The sequence below is a fragment of the Cucumis melo genome, chromosome 8 (assembly GCF_025177605.1).
Source record: "Cucumis melo cultivar AY chromosome 8, USDA_Cmelo_AY_1.0, whole genome shotgun sequence".
NCBI classification, from domain to species: domain Eukaryota; kingdom Viridiplantae; phylum Streptophyta; class Magnoliopsida; order Cucurbitales; family Cucurbitaceae; genus Cucumis; species Cucumis melo.
Genome location: NC_066864.1, coordinates 8,710,580 through 8,737,132, shown reverse-complemented (window position 1 = coordinate 8,737,132; position 26,553 = coordinate 8,710,580). Strand labels below are relative to the sequence as shown.

The window sequence follows — 26,553 nt, the reverse complement described above, 5'->3', positions numbered from 1 at the left end:
CCCATTGAATTTGCTACCTCTATTTCTTGCATAATTTATTGTTTCTTCCCCTGGAGTAGAGGAGGTGGTAAAGTTGGAAAGAAAGCTGTCGAACAGAACTATGCTTTAGTTCTCGCAGAACTTATTCTCCAGCTGGGAAGTTGCCATCATCATGCAAGCTTAGGCCAGCACGAACAACTAAGGTAGTGACATAATTTCGCGCAAATCTTTGTGAAATGAAGCCTAAAGCATGTCCTCTTTGTTCATTAACATTATGTAGTCCTGTTTTGATTTATTTTGGTATATTCATAATCCAGTTACACATTATTATTTGATGTCTCTGGAATAACGTGGACAACTGTTAGGCCACGTAATTCTAGCGATTGGGGGTAATGTATCGAAAAAAATAATGAAAGAACCAGATTAAAAAAGAAGAGAGGTATTATGCTCAAATGGGTAAAACGTTGGAAATACAAGCAGATATATACCAATGGGTGAAGTGGAATTGTGATGGAAGTTTCAGTCCACATTTTCTGTTCTTTCCTTCGTGCTTCAATTAGTTGGAAGAATAATGCCAAGATATCTTTTTTCTTTTTTCCCTAGAGTTTGAAGTATTGGCAATCATGTTTCTTTCTTTTCATTTATTGACTGCATTCAAGTTTCTGATTGAAAAAAAATATCATAATTGTATTTGTTTTCCTCTACTTTTGCAGGGCTCTTCTCACAGCATTCCAGGCATTTTGTGAATGTGTAGGAGATCTAGAAATGGGAAAGGTAGTCAATTTACTAGCATCCCATTCTTCCTGTGTCAAAAGATCTCATGGAATTTTGTTATTTGCAGATCTTAGCTAGAGATGGAGAGCACAATGAAAATGAGAGGTGGATAAATCTTATTGGGGACCTTGCAGGTTGCATCTCAATAAAGAGGCCAAAAGAGGTAGACGTGTAGAATAACAGCTATGATGGTTTTTAAGGATATAGGCCTAATTTTCAAAAACCATAGTTTGGCTAAACATAATGCAAATATTTGATGAGTTTGGTTTAAATGAATTCTTATTTGGGTGCCGTTTTATAATACCTTGGGTTTGCCTTTGTCGAGGGTGCCTTCTGTAACTTTTTCCCTTCTTCCTTCCTAAGAAATTGAGAAGTTTCCATTGAGACTGTAAGAAGAACATAAGGATATGTTTCTTGGTAAGAAGATAAGTATAAAGTCACGTGTGTTCCACAGCATGACATGTTCGAAGGACATGGCTTTTAGTTCTGATGCTTGAAGTTACTTGTAAGCAGTGTCTTGCTGGTCTCTTATTTATTTCAAATCTGTATTTAACAGACTTCTGATGCACTTAGCTGTCTTTTCGGATCCAAATAAAATATTTGTCTAGAGAGTATATTTTGATCACCACAAGGACTTTACAAGGTTCTCTTCTGACATGGTTTTGCATATTAATGTGTCACATAATTGAAATCAAATCTTATGGTTAACCATTCAGGTCCAACATATATGCTTGATACTGAGTAAATCAGTGAATAGACATCAAAGATATCAAAGAGAAGCTGCTACTGCTGCATTATCTGAGTTTGTCCGGTACAGGTATTAAGAGAAGAATCCTATTCCTGAGTCGCTTTCTTTAGTTGGATTGCATTTATTCACTTTATGTAAAATAGTACCTTTTATATGTTTGTTTGTTTTTATTGAGGATCTCACATTGAGAAAATCAAGACACCTCAATATGTTTTTAAGATATATGAGTTATTCCTCCCATTGCCAATTAATATAGAACCCTATGCTATCTAATTGGTGTTAAAGCCATTCAAGGAATTTTATTCTAATCGTATCTTCCTAACTCTTGTAGTGGACATGTCAGCTCCTTGTTAGAACAAATTGTTGAAGTGTTTTGTCGACATGTATCCGATGAGTCTCCGACTGTTAGACGTTTATGCTTAAGAGGACTTGTACAGGTATTCGATTTTCCTTGTAGTTACTTCGATCATGGATCAGTGATAGAAATAGGGATTGACATCCAATGCCTTGATTTCAGTTGTGATTTTTTTATCAGTTGCTCATTGGATATAAAGTTGAGTTTTATTATACTGTTGGAACATATGAATCCGGTTCTAAACGAATGGTTTACTGGTCTTTCTTTCTCATTAGATTAAGGGCTATGATACAATAATATTGCATTTATTTGATTGCCAATTGTCACAATACCATTGTTACAATCTGTCATCTCACTGTCATAAATATTGTAATTGAAACTGTCTTTTGAACTCATTGGCATTCTTTCTTCTCTTGTGCAAATTTGAATAGCTGACTTCTAAAACTTTGAAACTGCAGATACCAGTTATTCAAATTCTGCAGTATACAGCTCAAGTTCTGGGTGTAATATTGGCTTTATTAGATGATGTTGATGAATCTGTGCAATCAACTGCACTGTCATGCTTGCTTATGGTTGTTTCCTCCTTTTCAATTTAACATAGAATGTTTTTTACGTATTTTAGGAATTCTAGTCTGCTTATTTATCAACTTTCATGTACTTGTCTTAGATACTTGAAGCATCTCCCAATGATGCAGTGGAACCCATTCTGCTAAATCTCTCTGTGCGGCTTCGCCATCTTCAAGTTTGTTCCTGCATTCTTCAACCAATAAAAAGTGTTTCAACACGCTGGTATTTTTATTCTAAGAATTTGTTTATTGCAAACTAATACCCTAGTTGTATCCAACAGAGCTGCATGAATACGGTTATACGAGCTAATGCCTTCACTGCTTTTGGAGTCTTAAGTAACTATGGAGTTGGGCAGCAAAGTGAGGCTTTTATTGAGCAGGTTTTGTCCCCACAACAGTTACCCACTAAAAATTCAACAGAACCACTTTTCTATTTGAATATTTTACTTTATCCATTTTGATACAATTTTTAGATTTTTGTTTGTAGTGGCAACATCCTGTTTTATAGCTCTCTGAAAAAAATGTTTTTTTAAAAAATCAATATCTGTTTTGTAGCTCTTACATGCCCGTTTTCTCTATGGTATCGTGTGGCCATATACATTGCAAAAATTTGTATTCTAGATTTCATGAAGTACTTTTTATTCATTGTGTAACGGGTATAATCACGTTTATTGTGTTAATATTTTGGTGGAGTATTTTAGGGGCCTGTTCTATTAGATTTATTTGCAATTATTCTGTCCTCAGGTTCATGCAACCATTCCCCGCCTTGTGTTGCATGTTTATGACGATGATGTTAGTGTTCGTCAAGCTTGCCGGGTAATAATTAAAAATCTTTTTAGTTAATATTTTAGCATATACTGCCTTTGAAATGTAACATCTTTTGTTTTGTTTCTTATACCTCTTTATTTGATATTATCATTTGGGGACAGAGTACCTTTAAGCGGATTGCTCCATTAGTGGAAGTGGAGGAGCTGCCTACCCTCTTCAACATGCATTTTTTCAATTCAGATCATCGGTGAGTGATAGAGTCCGACTTGACTTCCTACTCTTGGAAATAGATTTTATGATTATTGATTTCTACATAGCAATGAAATACAAAATTTCCTGATTGCTTCCTTTCAGAAATGACTACGTAGACTTCGTCCGTGATTTCTCAAAGCAAATTTCTCAGTACCTTCCCTCCAGGGTTGACTCTTACATGGCAACGACAATAAAGGTATTCATTCTGACTAACAAGAGAAATATTGCACTGGAAATTATTTCTTCCTGGCAATTACCTGTCTAGGGGTTCTACTTTCTTCAGCCATGCTTCTCCCATTGGACCATCTTTGACCATGCTATCATTTATATACTAGATATGTGTCTCACACATTGTATTATTTTTTAGATTCCCACCTTCTGGTTTTGTTGCATCATAATTTACATTCTTCTTCAGCTTTTTGCTGCCGAACATGTTTGGTGATTCTGTGGGTATAATTTCATGGTCATTTTAAGAAATGCTTCTGGAATTTTGATGGAGTTTTGGTACGCTTGGAGCTTGGTGAACCGTTTCTGAGGAAATGGCTTTTTTTTCTTTTTCTTCTTTTCAATTTACTTATTATTTTTTCAATGTTAACCTTAGCCAGCAAAATTTCACTCTTCCACATGTGATAGGCACAAATAGATGTCTTAGTGATAGATAGTGACTTTTTGCTATATTTGAAAACATTCCAACTGTTTACCATTTAAATAATTACCTTAAATTTATTGGAACATTATTTTATAAGTAGTAATGGTAGGTTAAACAACACTTTATCATATTTTTGCTTAAACCTTTATTATATATGATAATATTGTTCTTATTTTAAAAGTTTGTGTGCTGTGGCAGGCCTTCGATGCACCTTGGCCAATGATTCAAGCAAACGCTATTTACTTCTCTAGTAGTATGCTAGCTCTGACTGATGACCAACACATTCTGTCCCTTCACTACACGCAGGTTATTCTCCAACAATTAATTACTCCATGCGTTAAAGATTCATTGCATTAGTATCTAAAAATCATTTTATTACTTTGATTAGGTTTTTGGTCTATTGGTTGGTAAAATGAGTCGATCTGGAGAAGCAATTGTAAGAGCTACTTGCTCATCGGCCTTGGGCTTGTTATTAAAATCTTCAAATTCGCTGTCATGGCGAACTGCTCGAATGGATCGTGCAGACTCAGCTAGGAGCTAGGTCATTGGCTCTCTTAGATCCTGAGAACTCAAACACAACACTCTTGTTTGATTGATGGTTACTAAAGGCTTCTAGCTATCAGGAACAAGACAACAATATATCATCACACGCCCTTTGAAGCCATGGATGGATTTTGTGGCAATCCGGTCATCAAAGTTGTAAAGTTTGTAATTTTTGCGTCTTGTACGTGGGGTCAGTTGTGTATATATGATTTTCTTTGAAATCATGTATATTCTGTATTTAATTGAACTTAGGGATGCAAAAGTGTGAGTGAGTGAGTTATTCTTTGAATTCTAACTTTTGAGGAAAGTGTGGGTTTTGAAATCAAATGAAAAATGGCAATGTTTTGATGTGTCATTATTTGAATTCTCTTTTATCTCATTTGGAAGGACATCCATAAATTCATTTCGTGTTTTGTATTTCATCTAATACTGGACTTAGTCTATATGCTAATGATATTTGTACAGACATTCTAAGGTTGACAAATAAAGAATCTGAAGATGTATTATATATCTTAAACAAACTTATTGTATATATAACTTTTATTTTTTAGTAATAATAATGTCTTCTATACAATGAGGCAATCTAAAACAAAATCTGATAAGAGGGAAACAAACACATACTTCAATCAATGACAACGTATGTTTGTGTATTTTAATATTTATTATTAACTCCTAACAAAATATTCATGATGTTCATTTATAAAATACACCGTAATTTTTATTTTATTTTTCTTTAACACAGTGAGAGTTGGGATTGAACCTCTAATTTAGAGGTTGATTGAACAAACTTCATTTGGGCTATAAAATAATTGTTGAGTCATAATGGTAGACGTGGTAATCATTTATCTCGACAAACTATTTAATGTAAAGTTTAATAGTATTTGTATAACATCTACTACACATACTTTAGAAACAATATTACTATCTATGATTGTCTACCAACAATTCATTCTACAATTGGTTTGATCAAGATCAATATATATCCCATGAATTTGTTTTTAATAATCAAATCTAAAGCCCGAGTTGAAAAAGACCATCTTGAATAAACATAGTTTTGATAAGATTTATTTGAGTTTTTATGAAAATCGCATGTTATTTTATAAGTGAAATGGATAATCAAAGAACCAAAAATTTAGAAGCCATCTGATATTAATGAATGAAAATCGAAAATATGTATGAAAATCGAAAATATGTAGAAAATAAGACGTTCAAAATTAAAACTTAATTGCGCATTATTGAGAATTCTAAATACAAGACTGAAAATATGGAAATAAACCAAACAACCTTAAATCATTTCACTTTTTCTAGGAGGTGACAAGCTCTGATAAACATGTTTGACATTACGAATTGCATAAACTCTTGACAGAATTTTTATTCAAAAGATTCTGCACAATTTTTGTGTCCTTTATGCCATTTTTCAATTTATATAAGACTTTTTCTATGTCATTTTCACTCCATTCTTCTATTGACTTATTGAACTAACATTATATAAATAAATTTGGACTAAAAGAACGTACATCGTCTTGCGTATTAACTAATCTTTGAAGATGTAACGTGATAATCTCCTAATTCTTTTTTGTTCCACTTATTGTGACAACTACTTTGCTATACGGATTTACATTACCTACACATTTCATTTAATTTTGGTCCTCCTACCCCATTTTAATTTTTAGTAATTGTATTTAACTTTTTATTAAAATTGTGTGCACAGGAATCAAAATAGACATGTCGAAGATACAAACCATATTAAACTAAACTTAAGATTTTGAAAGTAAGTGGACCAAATTAATTAAACTATACCTAAAACTACATAACCTGAAACTACAAAACCATATAAAATAAAGGGAAAAAAACACTTTTTCAGTCATATATACTCAACCTTTGAAGAGTTAATAATGTGTTTTTATTCCCTAATTGACACTTAAATATTATTTGACTATGCCATTAATTTGCTAGGAATCTCATTTCATTTTTCTTTTCCTTATCTAGTGTGGTCATCTCGTCTCATATATGACGATTATTTATTTAAATATGTTCATATTTTTTTCTCCTTAATCTTTTTTTCTAAAAAAAACCAAGTTTGAAAATTTTATTTTTATAGGTGACAAAATTATCGAAAGTATTTACAAAAATATTAATAAAATTTCAAGTGATGTATGAATATTTCATGATAAGAAATTACAAATAATAATAATAATAATAATAATAATAATAACTTTAAACTTTTAAACCATTTTAAACCAATGTGTAAATTATAATAGCTTCTAGTAATATAAAAATACACTTTTGGGTATGGAAGTGCTTTAGAAATTTCTTTCATTTTAAACCAATGTGTAAATTATAATAGCTTCCAGTACTACATAAATACACACTTTTGGTTAAGGAAGTGCTTTAGAAATTTCCTTCACTTTTCTCCCTACTTTTTTAATAATGGTAGTTTCAAAGAAAAAATTGTAAAAAAGAACAAGTACATCCTTTCAATATGTAATAATCATTCTAGCATCAACAATAATTTTCTTATTCCATATATCATGCAACGATGACTTATATTAATAGCAGTAAATTTATAATATTCTTAAAACGTGGAATAAGAGAATCAAACATGTCATTTCAAGGTAATAATATAAATACTATGACAACTGAATTATGATAAGTGAAGTATGTAGCCAGGCAGGCGTGTTTGATTAAGTGGAGAAACAAATATTTGAAAATGCGTGCTACATTCTTGTTACTAACACAAACAAAATACATTCAAAATATACTAATTAATGAGATCAACTTATGCACACTTAACATGTAAATTTGAAAAAGAAAAGAGTTAAGCCTTGAGATGAGCAGATTGAGCCATTACATCTTCAATGAAGAGTGACAAATTAACATAAGAAGATCCACCATTTTCCATAGCTTTAGGAGCCATTTTACTCAAATCTCCAACTCTTCTTCTTCTTTCTTCTCCTTCTTCTCCACCATCCATCACCATTTCAATTGCTTTCTCAATCTCTTCCTTCTTCGCCATTACTCCAACTCTTTCCTCTTCTCCCCATCTCACCGCCCCTTCCACTCCAACCCTCACTCCAATCTTCAAAATCTCCACCACCAATTTCTCATTCAAAAACTGCTCTGCAAATTGTGGCCAAGTGATCATCGGCACCCCATTCCCAATCCCCTCGACCGTCGAGTTCCACCCACAGTGCGTTAGAAACCCTCCGGTGGACCAATGCGACAGAATCAACAGCTGAGGAGCCCACCCTCTGATTATCAATCCCCTGCCTTTGGTTTTCCTCTCAAATTCCTCTTCTGATAGCCATTTCTCCAACTCAGAGCAGTTCTCATCTCTGTTCTTGATTACCCAAATGAATGGACGAGTTGAAGATTCTAAACACTGACCAAGTTGGATGAGCTGTGAAGGAAGCATTCTACATAAACTTCCGAGACAGATGTAAAGAACTGATTTTGGGATCATTGAATCAAGCCAGTTTAAGCAATTGCTCTGTTCTATTGATGCTTTGTTTCCCCTGTTGTATTTCTCTATGCTATTTTCGTTACAAAGCGAAACCGGTCCAATACACCATAGTTTCTTACTAATCGCCCGCTCGTAATTTTGGTAATATCCATTTTCAAGTTCTGAAAAGCTATTCACCACAACCCCATATGCTTCCTGTTCTGCCTTTGTTATTTTATCTCTAAAATCGTCGAAATCCGGGGACTTTATTAAGGATCCAGGAAGCTGGGATTTTGTAATTTCAATCTTATGAGGTAATCCAGGCACTAAAAATGGCTGGGAATTAGAATCAATAGAGGTGTGGGGGCTGTAAAGTTGGAGATTGTGTGAGCTCAAAAGTGAGAAACAGCCAGTTCCATGAAAGACCACTCGTGGGCATTTGAATTTGTGGGCTGTTTGAGCAGTCCAATATAAATACTTATCTGAAATTATGCAAGTGGGATTAAGATGATGACGACTCAAGAATTGCTCTAATGGCTGTTGAAGCAAAGACAGAGCTTTGTAGAAATTTCTAAGAAGGCTACGAGATGGCAGAGTGTCGAGATTCTCGCAGCCGAGCGGGAGGCCGACTTGCAGGCAGGGGAAGGGGATTTCGAGAAGCGAAATCGATAGGGAAGATTGTTTAGCTCGAGCGAAGAATGATTCCAACCTGTGGAGGAGAAATTAGAAAGAAAAAATTGAATTTAAGTGTGTAATTGTTGTTTGTTGTTTCTTTCTTGGTTGTGTCATTACGAACCTGGTAGCATTGTATGGGGTGGTGACGAAGGTGACGAAGACGCCGCGACGTGCAAGAAGAGTGGCGATGTCGATCATGGGGATCATGTGGCCTTGAGCCATGAGAGGAACTAATACAAAGTGGGGTTGAAGCTCAAGCTGGTTGGAGAGAGTGGAAGCCATGGATGGATCGCAAACTCAGAAAACAAAGACGACAGGGGAGTTTTGTTTTAGCTCTATTGAAAAGCAAAATGGTTAAATTATCTATACATACATACATACATATATATATATATATATATATGTTCTAATATAGAATAATGAATAAAAGAAGTTTAGATTCTAGATTACGAATACTAATAGAACTTGATTGATTGATTTTTTTATTTTAAATGGAATATGAAATTTACTGTATTTTTGTAAATATTTTTATGGAGAAGTTTTATCATATTTACATTATATATATAATATTTCAAATACATATTTTTTTCTTTGGCTCCAATTCTTTCAATAAATATTTCAAAATTGTTTTTAAAGCAGAAATATGTATGAATATTAGATAGAAATATTGAAACTTAAACTATGTGGCTTGATTTTTGTAACGACCCAACTCTTCATACTAAGCTGAGGTCGTTACTAAAAAGAAACAATGACAAGAGACACTTTTTGAAACGAGGGAAGAATAAATTTTCATTAAAAACGGAATATTAAAACACTGAAACATAAACGCGGAAGCAAAACTGAGTCCCATATGGCATGTCACGGATCCTTCTCTATCGCTCGCCAGCTTTCCTCTATCTTTACCTTCGCCTGAAATGTTAAATATAGAAAGAGTGACTATAAACATATACTCAGTAAGGGAACTACTACTAGTCCCGCTAGGTGTCTGTTAACTTCCCATTAGAGTCCTGTAAATGGTACCCAATCTCTGGCACGTTCTCGAACACGTGCAACATGCGCTCCCATAGGAACGAAAATCTGGTCTTCGGTGTTCCGGGAGAGCACCTAGGACATGTTGGTCTGTAGTGAACCCAGGGTAACACTAAGACAATCGGGATGCGAGGACCTCGTCGAATCACTCGAATCATATCTATATCCATGCCAGACTGGCGTCCCGTCGGACCACACAGTCCTAAATAGGTGGTGATCCCGAAGGACACCCATGCATGTACGACTATAATAGACAAAGTTAACAGAACACCCTATCCATAGCATGTAGTATAACATAACATCATAACATGGCATGAGTATTAATCTTAACGTCCTTAATCATGTGATTAATATATTATGCATTAACAGTCATTAACATAACATCAGTCATCATCATCAACATCAATACAATGACAGTCATTATCAATAGCATCAAGTTATGCATTTTAGCTACCATCAATGCATAATCATAATTACATGTAGGAGAATCTCTTACCTGGAGATTTTAGCCAACAAAGTACTTCCTAGCTGACAGTAAAAAAAAATCTCCAATTAACTTGATCCTAATCGTAAAAAGGAAAACTTAGTATCTTAATTAATGAAATTAGCAATTGGCGATCCAAAAATTCTCCCAAATTAATTAACTTTAAGGTTGAAACCAATTCAACCTTGGGAAAAATCCAAGATTTAAATCTCAAAAAGTTTAGCCAATTGAATCTTTAAAGAAACCCAAAATAGATCAAAATTAAATTAATAAAATATTAATTTAATTTCATTGACTTACCAAGGTTACTCAAATGGTTGAAAAATTCTCTTATTCTTGATGGAAAAATTCATCACTCTAAATCGTCAAGCTTCCAAAGAGACCAATCTTAACTTCAACTGATGAGGCTGCGACAGCAGAAGGTTATCTTAGAGAAGAAGATGAAGAACATTTTTTCTTTTTCTTTTACTTTCTAACTTAAGCATTCCAATGCTATTTATAGATCCAAATAATAACAATAATATTTATTATTATTATTTACTTTTCCTTTTCCTTTTAAGATATATATATAATACCAAAAAATATACATATATCTTTATTCCCATTATCTTTCCTAAATAAATACCTTAGCATTTATAACCATTAATAATAATAATAATACTTTATTATTATTATTATTTTTCTCTCACCAAAATCTACAATAAATATATATTTATTTAAACCATTATTCTCTCTTATAAATAAATATATATTTTTTTCGTCCAATCAAATCAACATCTCTCTCCTTATGGATTATCTTCTTTTCCAAACAAATATAATTATATTTCATCATATAATTAACTTCACTTTTCCATATCATTAATTAAATATATATATATATCCACATATATATACTCAATTAATTACAATTCCACCAAAACCAACTTTTCCCAACAAAATCTCAAATTAACTTAAATCCTCAATTCTTTTAATCAATCAAATCTTTTCCAATAAATCACTTATAACTTCATGAATTATCTTAACCCAACCATAGCAACTCCACTTCATAATCAAGATTTATCTTTCTACAGAATAATTAATTATTTCCCACAATAATTAATTATTATTTATCTTTCTCCAAAATAATTAGTTATCTTCCACAATAATTAATTATTATTTATCTTCTCCAAAATAATTAATTATCTTCCACAATAATTAATTATTATTTATCTTTCTCAAAAAATGATTAATCATCTTCCACAATAATTAATTATTATTTATCTTCCTCCAAAATAATTATTCTTTTACAAATAATTATATTTTCTCAAAATATAATTATTTTACTTTTTCTCCCTTACTAAATATCCTTTCTCCAAAATACAATTATCTTTTCCTTAAATAATTATATTTCAACAAATATAATTATCTTTTCCTTTAACATAATAATTATATATATATTCCAACGTATACATATAATTATCAAATCTTCAACAAATTTTCCACCCTACGGTTTAATTAAATAACGTCCATAATTATTTAATTAAATTCAACTTCAACAACACTAAAAATCCACAACTTTACTTAATCCTCTTAACCTACCATTTAATCAAAAACTCAACAAACACTACATGCCAAAACCTTTAATTAATTAAATATTCATCCAATAAATATTTAATTAATTTCAATTCCCATATAAATCAAATAATTCTCATTAAATGAATTCAAAATAACGCCCAATAAATTATCTAAATTTTTGGGGCGTTACAATTTTTCTTTAACATTCAAAACAATATGTATAGCAGTTTTGAAATGTTTATGGAAGAGGTGATACATTAATATTTTTAAACATGAATGAACAATTGACTGATATTTTAAAGCAAATACCAATTCTATACCGCTAACTTTTTTTTTTGCATCAATCAAAACTTTTAGCTTATAATTGAATAAATTAAAATTCTAAAGTTTCACAAATGTCACCCTTATCGGATTTTATTTAATCAATATTGTATGAACTTATGGTTTTAGTCCATTAAACTCTAATATTTTCATATATTGATCTATTCAGACGTTTCCTTTCAATTACCTTCAAAAGTTATTCATAGATTGATTCTCAAACGTGTAGACTTCTTTTCAGATTAGTTTTACAAAATAAACAATTAAAATAAATGTACAGAGAACTCTCGAATGAAATTAAATAAATAGTCCAAATTGATTCATTTATGAAATCTTAAACATCTAACAAATAAAATTATAAGCTTTACATGTGGTCTTTTTTAACAAAATATATTTAAAGGGTGTAATTACAAAGTTTAAAATGATACAATTATTAGTTTATAGTTTTAATGGGTATAATACAGAAGGTATAAATGAATATATCTTCTTTTCTCTATAATTTAGCCAAAAGAACATTATCGCGTGTCCTTATTTATTTAGAATTTATGTATACGTTAGGATTAACATCTATTTGGATAAGAAAATTGAGGTACATATATTTGAAAACTTAATTAATTTGTATTAATAGAACACAACAATTAAGTTTGTTTTTTTTTTTTTTTTTGTCTCATTTTTTTCCTAGACAAAGAACTTCCATCAAATTTCCCAAAACAATATCTATCCCACGAAGATCTTCTCTCCAAATATATATATATATATATATATATATATATATATATATAACAAGACCAAGAAAACAATGTTTAAGAATCTTTCCTAGACTACAATATTAAAAATCTACGAACATGGATCGTAAGATAATTTAATTTTTAGCATTATTATGTATGTCAATTTATCATTACGTTGAAGTGCACGTAAAGCAATTGACATAAAATATGTCATACTTTCGATAAAAGGTTTCTAAAGTTTAAATTTCTCAATTATATTAAACTAAAATAGATTAAATCTAATTTAGAAGCATCAAGAAATACATAGGCTATTGAGGAGTTGTGAGACTTTATTTTTTTCAAAAGAACAAAAATCAAATAAACTTTAGCTGCATTTTTATTTAGCAATGGGAAACAAAAAAAATAAAAATAAAATAAAAACTAGTTTCTAATCAAGTCGATAATGATCATAAAAGTCATGCATTGTAAATAATACAACAACATGATAATGTGGAATTATACGAAATAAAAAAGTATAGTAGTAGATGGGAGAATAATATATATATATATATATATATATATATATATATGGAGTTTAAAATTTTCAATGTACTTTGGTCTTTTTTATAATATTATTTTTGCCAACCAACCTCCACACTTAGAAATAGAAAAAAAGGTAAAAGGTAGAGAGAAAAGGGCAGAGGAAATTTCTAAAGAACTTCCTTACCCAAAGTGTATTATATAATACTTCAAGATATTATAAATATTATAAGAAGAATTATCACAAAAAAATGTAATAAAAAGATTTTGCAAACTCAAAAAAAGGGGAAAAAATGAAGGAAAAAAAAAAAAAAAGGAGGGTATCCAACAAAATCAAATTTTAATATTGATATAAAGACAATATAAAAATAATAATAAAAGTATAAAAGATGGGATCTTTTTATATATATATAATAATAATGTTTAAAAGATTAATAAATGGGCCCAAAAAGGGTGAATGGATTTGGTGGAATCATGGCCGTACTAAACACGAGAAGGAAGACAAGATATGCAATGAAATTCATTGTAAACTTCATGTCAACTACTTCTTCTTTTCTTTTTTTTACATGAAAAATTCATCATTTCATCTTTATCACTTACCATCAATAAACAATAAAATTAATCATATTTTAATATTTTTGCTATTATAAATAAGTAATATAATATGTACATGCTTACGCCATGGTGTTATTATTGTAGACAATTAGTGTCCAAATAACGTTACGTTCTTCATCCATGTGTCAAGTAACCATAAACCTATAAACCCTTAATGGCCCAATAATGTCATATCCTACTTATAAATAACGATTTTTGGCAGATTTGTAAGAGACATGAGGATTTTCCAAAAAAAAAAAAAGGAGATAGTGGACTTCTTTGAGAATTTCTAAATATTTAATTTCTTTCATTTATTTTATTTTAATATTATATTTTTTTTATTTCCGTGTTCCCGTTGTACTTCGTTTTCACGACAAGTGTAACCATTTTAACTTCAAAAATAAAAAGTGCAATCTTTTTGTTGATAAGATTTTCATTCAAAATATTTTTTTTCTTTCAAAAAAGTATTCATATAATATAATTAGGATCGTTTTGATAAAAAAATTATTTGATATAGTAGTCTCGTCTCAAACGTCATGAATCTTAAAAATAGAGTAATTATGTGAAGCTCGATAAAGAAAATTTGTTGTACGAAAATTTTTGTGGTTGAATTTTCATTTTATAAAACTAACACCATTTTTAAAAAAACATTCAAACAATTTTTTTCCATCTATATTGATCACTGAGATTTCATTAAAAAATCAAAATTTTACAAGTTATAGAATTTTTTCAAATCTTCCCAAATTTTTTTTCCAATTTAGTTATTTTGTCAAATATTATATCCATTTCTTATGTTCCATCTAAAAATTTCATTAAAGAATTTTAAAAATTATATAAAATTAGGTAAAATTCATTCAAAGATTTAAAAAATTATTAAGATTTTAATATAAAATTATGTAAGATTTTGATATAATATTTAAAAAAGATAGCCGATGTAGCAATGTAATTTTGTCTGGCCTAATTTTATTAGTTTGAGGTTAGTTTTCAAAATTGAAACAAAATGATGATAAAAATTAAATAAATCTTTCTATTAATCATCATTTAAATGTTTATTTTTGGACAAAATCAAATGTTTTATGAAAGTAAAATAAAATTTAAATGGTGAGGTCTTGAGAAAATCAATTTAATCAATTTACTAAAAATCAACGACACATTATTGTTTGTTTTAAAAAAAATCAATCACATTAAATTAATCACTTACACAATCAATCATATTTAATTTAGAAAATAGGATTATTTATCGTATTCCTTGGACCAAACACAGTTTGGCCCAATTTCCTAATTCTTTTCCCCCTAAAACCCCACTCCAAACACACCCTAAAAAACAAGGAGTTTAGTAACTTTGTCCCAATGGTTGAGAAGACATTGATAGAAATGACAACTATTTGACTTGTATTGCACGCAGCTACAATGACAACTAAACCCTACAAACATTAATTGACTCAAAACTTTTCTTTTTAGAAATTTCACAAACATTCCCTAAAATATTGTTGGTAACTGTATTTTTGAATTTTTAATTTGATTAAATATTCTACTTAGTCTTTTTATTAGTTGCAATCAACTATTTTTATTAAATTAATTTTTATTTATGATTCGCTTTTAAGTTTAATAATATACATATAGACTTGTACCACTTTGAGTTAAGTACTCAAATTGTGATTTAAATGAATGATTTTCAAACCTAAATAATGTAGACCTTTACAAACTCTCGTTTTAAAATCATATATTTTTCTTAATTTTAAAATTATTTAGACATAAATCAAAGTTTATTTATTAAAAGACCCTATTAACAATTTGATACAAATAAGTGATGGAAGATAGATATAACCCTAAACAAAATTGATACAAACTTAACTTATACTTTAACCTTTCTTTTCAACTGCATGCTTTCATAAACAATACACAAAAATGTTGGACTCTCGATCATATGTACAAATATTGTTGTCATAAACTACATCAAAAGTCAAGAAAAAATTGAAAGGAAATTAAAGGGTCATTTTTGCCATGATTACCATAATTTCAAAACAAATAAACATAAATTGTAATAATCTTATTGCATTAAAGTATAGACCAAAGTGCTTCTTCAAATACACAAGTCCAAAGAATCAAGAGTAGTAAACCATTAAAAATAAAAAGTATTTAAAAAGAAAAAAAAAAGATTTAGGTTGGAATCTTGGTTTCATTCATTATATATCATGAATCAATAATAATCTAATATTAATTAGTTGAGAAGAGGCACCTAACTTCTTCTCCATAATGCATGCACAGTCTTAGCCATAACCCCAAATTCTCTTGCTTATTCCTTCCTTAACATCACTTCTTTTTAAACCTCTATTATTATTATATATGACCTCTTCTTCTTCCTCTAGTTCTTCTTCATCTTTAATTTCATTTTTGTCAATGCATTTTTAGCACCAATTTTCAAACAGCTATATTCGAAACATCAACCACCAATTCATCATTCAAAAATTTCTGAAAATAGAGGCCAAGTGAGCATTGGGCGGCCGAAAGATATATGGCTTCAAGAGGATTGAGTTCCAACCACAATATTAATGTGTGAGGAACCCTCCAATGGCTAAGTGTGATAATATCAAAAGTCATGGAGCCCAATCTCTAATAGTAAGCCCTTTTGTTTTATTCTCTCTTCAAAATTCTCTTCTTGCAATCCATTTTTCTAGCTTTCTATGATCCTCTTATTAGTCATATAATTATGAGCCTCTTATTAGTCATATAATTAATGGCAATTAATTTGATAAACATTCTAAACCTAACCCTAATTCTTTTTCTAGATCATCAACATTTTTGTTGGAAGAGTTTTAAGAAGAAGTCGTTTGAAGGATCATATATAATCAATGAGGCCAAAGTGAGATTGAGAAATGCGTTATTTGAGGAAATTAAATTGTCAAAGAGATTTAAGATTAAGATTAAAAATCTTTTTTAGCCTTTGGAATATCTATGGTTTTTACACTTATCATTCTCCGACTCCGAAATAATATAAATTATTAAGTACACTATTTTAAATGTGACAAAATGAATCAAAATATAACCAAATATTACAATTTAAAGTTAGACTATGACAAAGATTAACTTTTGTCTGTATAAATAGTAAACTATCACAGTCTATCACAAATAAATTATGATATTTTGTTATATTTTTATAATATTTTTCCATTTCAATAATGGTTGATGGTTTGTTACCAAGAAAACTCATTTTTATTTTTTCTTTAAATATTTTTTATACGTGGGCGTATAACAAAATTTGAGTTCGGTGTTTATTTTGTTTAAAATTACAAAAACAATATTTGAGTGATTGAGGTTTTGAAAATATCGGTAATTTTTAATAATTTTAAATTATTCTTTGATTAGTTGGTTTTCTTTTATTTTCTTATTGTTTCCTCTTTCCATTGCCGTTTTTCTTTCTTAGAATTTTCCATCATGTTCATGTTAGCTAGACAAACATTTTTCGAACCCTACACTTAAAAAACATACCTTTGAAATTTGAAGGATCAAAGTATAAGTCAAGAAAAAGATAATTTTTTATCCCTAAATTTTAAATTAGATGGAAATGCAAAAATCAATTAGATATAATAATATAGTAACAGGTTTTCATCAAACATGAGGGTTTTTTATGCACTTGTCTTCCTCAATTTTTAGAAAACCTGAAAAATTATTCTTGCTATTTAGTGAGATTTTTGGTGAAGATTAATTCTATTCCGGATTTAAAAAAATACTGTCTTATCCTATAAATTTAATAAACTAAATGATCTTTTTCCTTATTTCAATTGCGAGAAACTAAACGAGGTTGTTTAGAGATTTAAACCTCTAACTTTAGGAAGGTATATCTCAACTTAGAAAAAAGGTATGTTTTCAAAATCCGAAGACTAAAGAAGTTCGTCAAATTCAGTTTTGAGCTCAAATTCCTTGTATTTTAGACATTGAGAAGAAACAATTTTAATACCACACGATTCTTGAGATATTTCTCTAATCACATAAGTGTCCTTCAAAATAAATTCCATCTCAAAACATTGAAATCTCACATGGCCAATTCCTTAAAGAGCAAATAAACATTCTAAGCATATATGAAGGAACATATATCAACAAAGGTTAAATTACCAATTTAATTTTGAGTTTACAAACTCTTTAGAATTCGCTAAATTGAACATTTGAAGTTTCATTAGACATAATATCAAATTTTTATCGAATTAGATCAGTTAATTTTTAAACATTTCAAATTAGTTAGAACCTATTAAAAACAAAATTGAAAGTTCCAATAGACCTTTTAAAAGTTTCCTAAAAGGATTAGGACGATTTAGAAATTTATGGTAACTCGGTTAATTATCTTTTTTTTTTCTCCAAGATAGGAAAGAGGAGGAGGGGAAATAATAATAATAATAACAATAAATTGCGAATTTCATACTAATGATCTAAGAGTGGAATAAAGCACTTAAACTAAGAGTGTCTTCCAACAAAGACTTTGATTGTAAATCGTGGGACCTGTGCCTTGTGGAACTAACAAACTTTGAAATTTTAATAATTTGAGCAGTAATAAAGTGGAACTTTACCACATTCTTCTGTTCATCAGTTTGAGCAGTTGTAAGCATATAATATTTGCAATGATATAATTCTGGGGGAAATTTTTAGATATAATCAAGACTTGAACTAGTGGCCAACAAAGACGGCAACTTTTTTCTAATAATTCTGACTATAAAGCAATGAAATACTTAAAACAAACTCATATCTCAATATGCTACTACTTGGAAATATCTGTTCTTTATAGCTTTCATGCATAAGATTTCTTGGACATAGATTGATGTATAACTCAACTGGCCATAAAAGAAACTCCAAAACATCTGCTAAAAGACAAATATATTGTTATACCATTCTATCCCAATCTAAAAATCTAAGAAAGAAAGGGGAAATGAGGGTGGAGACCATAATCTGACTTGCCCTGTTCAAAGATTCCTGAATCCTAAGATCCACCAGGAAAGTGTATAGAAAGATTCAGAGGAAAGTTTAGGAAAAAATATGCCAAAGGATGTTAGTTGCCCTTTCAATCTCCCACCTCTCACCTGATCTGAGGCTAATTATGCAGCAGAGCCATCACCAAGGAAAGCCATCAGCAACCACCCTGGCCTCCATCTCCGGCCACCGCCATCTGGGGTGGTGAGGGTGGTCCAGTTTTGAGAGGGGTTGATCATCAATGCTGGGTTGGGTTTTATATAGGATGTGGTTTGTTAATCAAGGCAGTGAAGAAAGGTAGAAATGACCTAAGAGGGGAGTTTGTGACCGCTTTTTGTAAAAGGAAACATCAATAGAAAAGTAGAAAGCGATTGAAAAGGCTGCAATTTTCAGCATCTTCCAAGGGATATGCTTTTGGCATTGGCATCTCCTTTTCCCCACATCCCATGATACCATACCAACTCATCTCCATTGAAACTTAAGTTGCATCTCACTGTACTAGATTTATATTCCTTGTAATTCTTAAATTTTGGAGAGACTTTTATATGATCTAAGTCTACTAGATTTGTTTTCATAGCCAAAATTTTTAATTTGGGGCCAAACAAAGAATCTTGGTCATCTAACAAGTTAGGAGAGCCCATTTCAAAAATTAATTTTTTAAAAATGGGTGAGCTCACATTCCCTTTGGTTTTAGCTTTCTTTTTTTTTTCTTTTTTTTTCTCTCTTTTCAACATGTGCCTATAGTTATCCCTAGCCTCTCCGTACTCTCATCACCACATGTACCCAACACAAATTGAGGCAACTTAATACTTTTCGTTTTGTTGGGAGTAGGCTTTTTTCTGTTTTCTATTACTGCTCTGAATTTTTTTATGAATAATCAACCCAACTCAAACTAGAATAAGTTTGTTTGGGTTGGTTTATTCAAATAATAAATCTTATTGACTGAGTTGGGCTATACAATAATCTCATTCTCAAGCATCTTATTCCTACGAAACAGACTCTGGTGTATAAGATTTGCATACTTGATCCAATATACATCTGTGATTGTCTATGGACAAAAGAATTATCACGTAGTGCTAAAAATCTAAATCAATCTTGCTATCTCTCACTTCCTTAATGAGAATTTATGTATATGATCGACAGTTACCTTGAAGTAGCAGGTGAAACTAATTCTGGGGTCAGCTTCCTTTGACTAAGTTTCATGTACAAACCCTGCATTGCATTTAGCACCCATAAGTATCAATCTTTCATATACATCATTGTTTTCAACAATTTCATTCTCCATTCGTCTATGGAAAACCCATCAATATTACAATAATAATCTTTCAAATAGCAATAGAAAGATTTATCAGACTATTAATTTAGTAAGAATAATACAATATGTTCATATATAGTTTTGAATATAAAATCATTTGTCCTAAAAAAACTCAGTTTTAAAAAAAAAAACTTTTTATCTTAATCTAGTTATAGTTTCAAAACTGATTGTAAAATGTAATTATTAAGCACAGCCTAAAATATCAAAAACACAATTCTGAAATGAATTGTTGAAGTAATAATCAGAAGAAATCACAGTTAGCAGGTACTACTGGGAATCCGAGCTCAAAAATATGAAATAAAAGGTAGCACAACTTGAACGAGCAGAGTAAACATACATTTGTTGTATGTATAGTTGCTCCAGTAGTCATCCCAATGGTCTGATTCGGAACCAGCTCGAAATTCAGGTGCTGTAGGAATATGGCAAGTGCAACGATTGCTTCAAGCAAGGCAAATTGATCGCCGACGCACTTTCGAGGCCCACCACTGAATGGAATAAATCTGTATTGTATAATATGGTCATTTAGGTTATCAAATAGGAAGGATAACCAGGTAGCTAGGTTGGATTTCAAACCAAAAGCATGCATCATCCAAAACGAAAGTAAAAAATGAAAATGATCCAATTATTATGCTGTTGTTATAGTACCTGTGCCACTCACTAGTAACTAAAAAACCACCCAACGCACAGTTTCTCTTTTCAGTTTTGGTGCAATGCACAAAATGAGAAAGAAATCTAAATGAGACAAAATATAAATTACTAAACATGTTTTATCAAAGGGACAAACGATCGTCAAATGAAGTCTGATTACTTAAGTATTTAAATTAGTTATAACCCAACTCTTTTGAATCAAGTTCACAAACTAATTTTAAGATTTAAAAGTCATTGTCAGTAATAGATTAAACAAGTGAAATCAAGACAAGGGTGCAGAAAAGATGAAAGGGAGAGTGGGAATAGAATAGCAACCTAAGTAATTGGATGGCCACGTCAGAAACTGTCAAAAGGCTGGAGGGGCAAAGAATTTCTAAGGAACTAATATGCAGGAAGGAGAGAAAATGGCGGTCACTCACTTTACAGACAGAGAAAGATAGATGGGCACCATCTGAAGAGGGGTGGGGAGAAAGCATCAGGCAAATTACTTCTGTAAAAGGTTAAAAAATGGCGGTTTTGATTTCAGATAGCCAAAGTAAGAGTATCTAATGTGCCTACTGCCTGGACATTCAAATGCCACCATTTGAGCATTTTTGCATGAGTATTGGTTGCTTTCCTTAAAGAGGATGACTAGTTTGAGGTCAAACAACTCTTATAACATGGTGATTGTAGTGGCTGCTTGCCTGGTAACTGGTAAGTGTCTATTGAACTTATTAAAACAATCAACAGTGTAGTCTTCACACACAAATAGAATGTGTACCTGAAATCTGTATTGCTTTCATTAGGCACAGGACCTTCCAAGTCAAATCTTTCTGGTATGAACTCTTCTGCTTGTTCCCAAACCTTGAAACATAAGTGGGAGTTATAATATTGCGCAAAGCACTTCACAGTGCGATAAGATGTTCAACCTTCCCTATCTTGAAAATATATTTTCAAACTAGCAACAAAAGAATAATGAGAATGCTCGAGACAAACTAAATGATTTGTACTTTTATTTTTAGTAAATATTCTTTCTATATTCAGTTCTCCATTGATTTTGTTTACTTTGCTAAGTTTGCATTGCTCATCAACTTCTGTACTAACCAACAACTTCCCTTTGAGACAGTTTTAAGATAAGGATTTCTTTCCTGATGTTTTGCATAAATTTATGTGTTCGTGAGTTCTAAGGATGGGATGTGGTTCAATCTACATGTAATCACGTCTACATGAAAGAAACTTCATCTATAATTTCAAATATCCTAGAAAGCCTCTCCATATTGCTCAAAATTAAACTATAACTTATCATCCAATTCCTAAATATGGTAATAAATTATTATTACTTGGTTATCTCACTGTAAAAGATTCTTTTTCACGGAGGATGAAACCATCATTTTACCATCAGCAGATAATCTGCGGATGATCATAATGCCAGTCGAAGTTCAATGGTTAAATAATTGGATATAAAAAGTGATGTTTGTTTGATGAAGCAAGTGTAAGCATTCCTGCAAGCACAATATTTGGAAACCTTCAACTAAGTTCCAACAACTACTACCAACATGCTGACATAGCAGCAGAAAAATTCTTCTAAATCCTTTATTCTGAAACTTGAACTAGAATAAACAAAAAGGTCTAGCTATCGTAAAACTAGAAACATTGCCCTCTAAGTATGTACCTGGGGAGAGCGATGGATGTTATATACTGAAATCATGATATCTTGACCAGCATTAACCTTGTAATTTCCGGGGAGTGTGTCAGCAACTTGAGCTCTTCTTATCAAAACCTTGGAAGGTTTTAGGAACATTAAGAAAGAAAACAAAATTAGCAGAATGATGAATAAATATCTATTCTTTTATCTTCAAGTCATAATTCACTTGATCGAGAAACAAGTATTGCAACGAACCGGTGGATGTGGGTAAAGTCGCATGGACTCGAGGATACAACGTGTCAAATATTTAAGTTCCTTTGTATCTTCATAGGAAGGAGGCCTTCCTTGTAAGACTCTATCAACTTCATTTTGTGCCTTGACCAATGATGAGGAATGCTGTTTTGCATTATAATAAAATAAATCACATTGAAAAACTGACTAAAGAAAAATTTTGCCCAAGGAAAAGTATTGTGAAAGCAATCAACTTAAAGCATATGGATGAACATGTTCGAGAAGCGACAAAGCAAATGTCAACAATAAACAGACATATATCTCTATGTATATCTATATATATAGTTGATAGAAACAACTTTCATTGAGAAAAAGAAAAGAATACAAGGGCATACAAAAGATCAATCTCAGATAAATGATAAACACCCTACTAGAGAAAGGGGAACCAATAAAGTAAAACGTTGCCTAGAGGGTTGGAGTGAACTGGATAGAACTTATTGAGGCACGGATATTCCTAAGGTTCTGAAAGTTACTCTGTGAACTCTACAGTTCGTATGTACTCAAACGAGCAGATTACCTTACCTTACTTAAAAGATAAAGGGTCCACGTCAGAACAGAACCGGTAGTTTCATGTCCAGCAACCAACATGGACAATAGATCATCTCGTAGTTGTACACTTGAGACCTACGCAACACAAGAGGGAAGTATCAGTGATACATGGCAGATTTCAAAAGATTAGTAGTTCTTTAATATCATAATAATGCCATAACTTAGCCAATTGAGGAAGAACTAAGCATTCATAATATATCCCTACTAGTATTCCTAACAGCCTCTTGTCATTAGTCATTAGTGCATTTTTAATTTCCATTTTCTTTTTGAAGAAACAAACTTCATATGAGGGAAAGGCTTCTTTCCTGTTATTATCATATTGATCTCACTACAAGACCACAACCTATAACCATCTCAGCTAACAATATGATGGGACCTTTTTCATGATCATGAATTAAAGTGCTTGATCGGTTACTTAGCCTACAAAAGTTCACATAAGGAGATAAAAAGGGATATTTTTTTGTACTTAGCAAGGATCTGATAACTATGCAGTAAAATCTGTAATAGTCTGACTTCAGAGGGCATCAAGAAGCATTGTAGTACTGAACTAAAATAGCATAACAAATGCTTAGACTACTCACTGCATTGCAAACTGTTAGTAATGAATGGAAAAACTTTAATGCTAACGGGAACCAACCTCTTCTCTACTGGCTAGAAGAAATCGAAGGATGCTCGGATCAGCATCGTTCACATATTCCTCCTCATTGATACGCTCACCTTCAGCTTCCACAATTTCTTTGCACTTGGCAATGAGTTCTTCAACAGTTCTCCTGATTACCGTAACTGCTTCTTCAGCTTTTATCTGTCTTGGGATTATCTTACACAGAGCCTTAATCTGCAACAACAAAATGTAAAAGTAAAAAATGAGTTGGAAAAAATGGTGATAAAAAACAGAACAAGTTACATATGCAAACCTGCCTTCCAATACGGTAAAATATCAGTAGAACGAGCCTCTGCCTCTTTCAAAGCAGTGTAAACTGCATCAATCACAGGGCTGTCAGCAGAGAGAGAATCAAAACTGTAGTTGAATACAGAGAGACCAATAACATCAAGAGTTAGTTGAGAAAATTTTTCCTCCATGTTGACTGAATTATTATTTAATGCATCCTTTTCCAGCTTCTCCACCAATCTCATGGCACATTTACAAAATACCCGATCAACAATAACTGATAAGTACTTCTTGTGAAGAGACGGAACCACAGCCCTACGGCGAACCTAATATAAAATATGACATCCAAAATCTAGTGAGAGTCGCGGATGAATTTGAATGATTGGAGCAAATCCAGTTAATTGTGCATACCCTATAGATTCATTTTTTTTGCTTTCTCCCATAATTCATGTTTTACAATAATATAAAACTTCAATAGCTTTAAACTCAGTTCTATACAACTTTTCAGTTAATATTTAACTTTATAAAAAAACAACCAAAAAAAAAGAAAAAGAAAGAAACAAGCAACATATTTGTCAAAATATAAATTTACAAGTGTTAAACATCAAACAAAGTGAAAAGTCAGACATTATGATGATTTACAAGAATCATAAATGAAGCGTAAATTAATAGTTATTGAAAAAGCAATACATTATGAAAAATTGTCAATTTTTGTTTGCGAATGAACAGAATAGTTAGTAAAAAGATTACCGTCCAGAGAGGGCCTTCTGCAATGGCGAACCCCGAGCCAAACAAGAACTCAGAGACCTCAGAAACAAGGCCTTTAGCATAAGTCCCATAATTCCGAAGAACGTGTTTAGCAATGGCGGGATCACTGACAATGACAAAATTTCTAGGGCCAGCAGCGAGTCTATAAATGGGTCCATAGTCATTCATCCACTTGAAAAGAGGAAGGAAGAGAGCACCCCCAAGAAGATCAGAAACGTCATCAAGCTTGGCAGTTGCAATGGGGATACCGGAGTCATCACCCTGTCCTAGAGTAATGGAGCGAGTTAGAGAGGTGAGCCAATCAGGGCTGACCCAGGAACGGGATTTTGGAGCGTTGGTGGGGTTCTTAAGCTTGGGGGGTGTGGAGGGGTTTCCTCGTTCGTCAAGGGAGGATTTAATGGACGGATATGGAAATGGGGTTGTTGGAGTGAGAGGGATTCGTTTGTGGAGAGAAGAAGAAGGAAAAGTGAGAGAGGAAAAACAGAGAGTGGAAGCCATGGATGGAGGTTGAAGGAGGAAATTGAAGGGAGTGGAGAGAGTTTGAGGTTCGGACTTTGAACTTAAGCTACTATATACGGATAGTACAGGGTTGAGCTCCACAACTACCACGTGGAGGATGACAACTACCGAAGGATTAATTTTCAATCGTCTTTGATTTTGTTCTTAATAAATAAATCTACCTCTTCACAATCTTTACATGTCATCTACAAAGTTAATGAATATGACAAATACTATTTGTTTTGCCCTAAATTTGACCTATCATTCACTTGACCGCTTGCAAAGATTAGCTGAAGAAAAATTATGATAATAAGGCTCGTGAGATTTTTTAAATTACAAAAATAATAAATTTAAAATCAAATAACTTTTTGATAGCTCTATAATAATCATTTGATATCAATTATTTGTTATATTTGTCATATTCACAATATGAAAAAATGAGATATTATTAGATCGTTTTTCCCTAAACTTTTTGTAATCTAATGCAATTTTTCTTGTTATTCTTCTATGGTTGTATTTGTCTAAAGTGGTTTTATAGATGTTTTAGATTAACATATGTTGAAATAAAAGAAACAAATGATTGTGTTATTACAATTTTAGGAATAAAAGTTATGTTTATATTTAATTTATAAAATTAAGCATAACAGTCTTATGTAATTTTTATTGATTAATTAATTAAACAATAAATACATTTATTGATTAAAAAACTTATATAAATATTTGAAAATTAAGTCATTTATAACGAAAATTAACCCATTTATATATTAATAAATGTCATATTAATTATGATATAATACTTAATCACTTATAATAAATTAAGTTGAATATGTAGTTTAATTTCAAGTTTAAAGAAAAACATAGAAAGTAAAATTGATAAAAATATTTTCAAAATATAAAACGTTTTAGATTTTATAAAAATAAACACATAAAACCATTGATAGATTTATATTTGTGTCTATTAATCTACTATACTATCAATGTCTAGATATATGGATAAAGATATAAAATTTTGATATATTTTGTAGATATGATTCA

At 31.2% G+C, this 26,553-nt stretch overlaps 3 protein-coding genes across 5 annotated transcripts in view; 1 reads left to right on the top strand and 2 right to left on the bottom strand.

Moving 5' to 3' along the window:
- The window catches only part of LOC103500847 (protein SHOOT GRAVITROPISM 6), a 33,793-nt gene extending 28,795 nt beyond the window's left edge, over positions 1-4,998 (top strand). Inside the window, exons 39-51 of one of the 3 annotated variants that reach the window (XM_008464288.3) lie at positions 60-182; positions 693-753; positions 821-916; positions 1,470-1,570; positions 1,833-1,938; positions 2,315-2,428; positions 2,524-2,598; positions 2,704-2,802; positions 3,167-3,238; positions 3,352-3,437; positions 3,545-3,638; positions 4,290-4,397; positions 4,480-4,998. In XM_008464288.3, the coding sequence (XP_008462510.1) occupies positions 60-182; positions 693-753; positions 821-916; positions 1,470-1,570; positions 1,833-1,938; positions 2,315-2,428; positions 2,524-2,598; positions 2,704-2,802; positions 3,167-3,238; positions 3,352-3,437; positions 3,545-3,638; positions 4,290-4,397; positions 4,480-4,632 (1,288 nt within the window). In that variant the 3' untranslated portion in view covers positions 4,633-4,998. Of the gene's footprint in view, positions 1-59; positions 183-692; positions 754-820; positions 917-1,309; positions 1,390-1,469; positions 1,571-1,832; positions 1,939-2,314; positions 2,429-2,523; positions 2,646-2,703; positions 2,803-3,166; positions 3,239-3,351; positions 3,438-3,544; positions 3,639-4,289; positions 4,398-4,479 lie in introns of those variants that run through there. The other 2 variants (XR_007823214.1, XM_051089114.1) reach the window with 2 other exon arrangements.
- Positions 4,999-7,366: 2,368 nt separating this feature from the next.
- LOC103500848 (UDP-glycosyltransferase 73D1-like) lies at positions 7,367-9,085 on the bottom strand. The gene is made up of 2 exons (XM_008464289.3): positions 8,873-9,085; positions 7,367-8,785 (listed from the first exon to the last, which is right to left on the bottom strand). The coding sequence occupies exons 1-2, from the start codon at positions 9,031-9,033 to the stop codon at positions 7,453-7,455; spliced, it is 1,494 nt and encodes a 497-aa protein (XP_008462511.1). The 5' UTR covers positions 9,034-9,085; the 3' UTR covers positions 7,367-7,452.
- Positions 9,086-18,559: 9,474 nt separating this feature from the next.
- Positions 18,560-25,591, bottom strand: LOC103500849 (carotene epsilon-monooxygenase, chloroplastic). The gene is made up of 9 exons (XM_008464290.3): positions 25,003-25,591; positions 24,282-24,578; positions 24,001-24,198; positions 23,337-23,438; positions 22,779-22,919; positions 22,551-22,658; positions 21,660-21,742; positions 20,589-20,751; positions 18,560-20,148 (listed from the first exon to the last, which is right to left on the bottom strand). The coding sequence occupies exons 1-9, from the start codon at positions 25,516-25,518 to the stop codon at positions 20,080-20,082; spliced, it is 1,677 nt and encodes a 558-aa protein (XP_008462512.1). The 5' UTR covers positions 25,519-25,591; the 3' UTR covers positions 18,560-20,079.
- Positions 25,592-26,553: the final 962 nt, after the last annotated feature.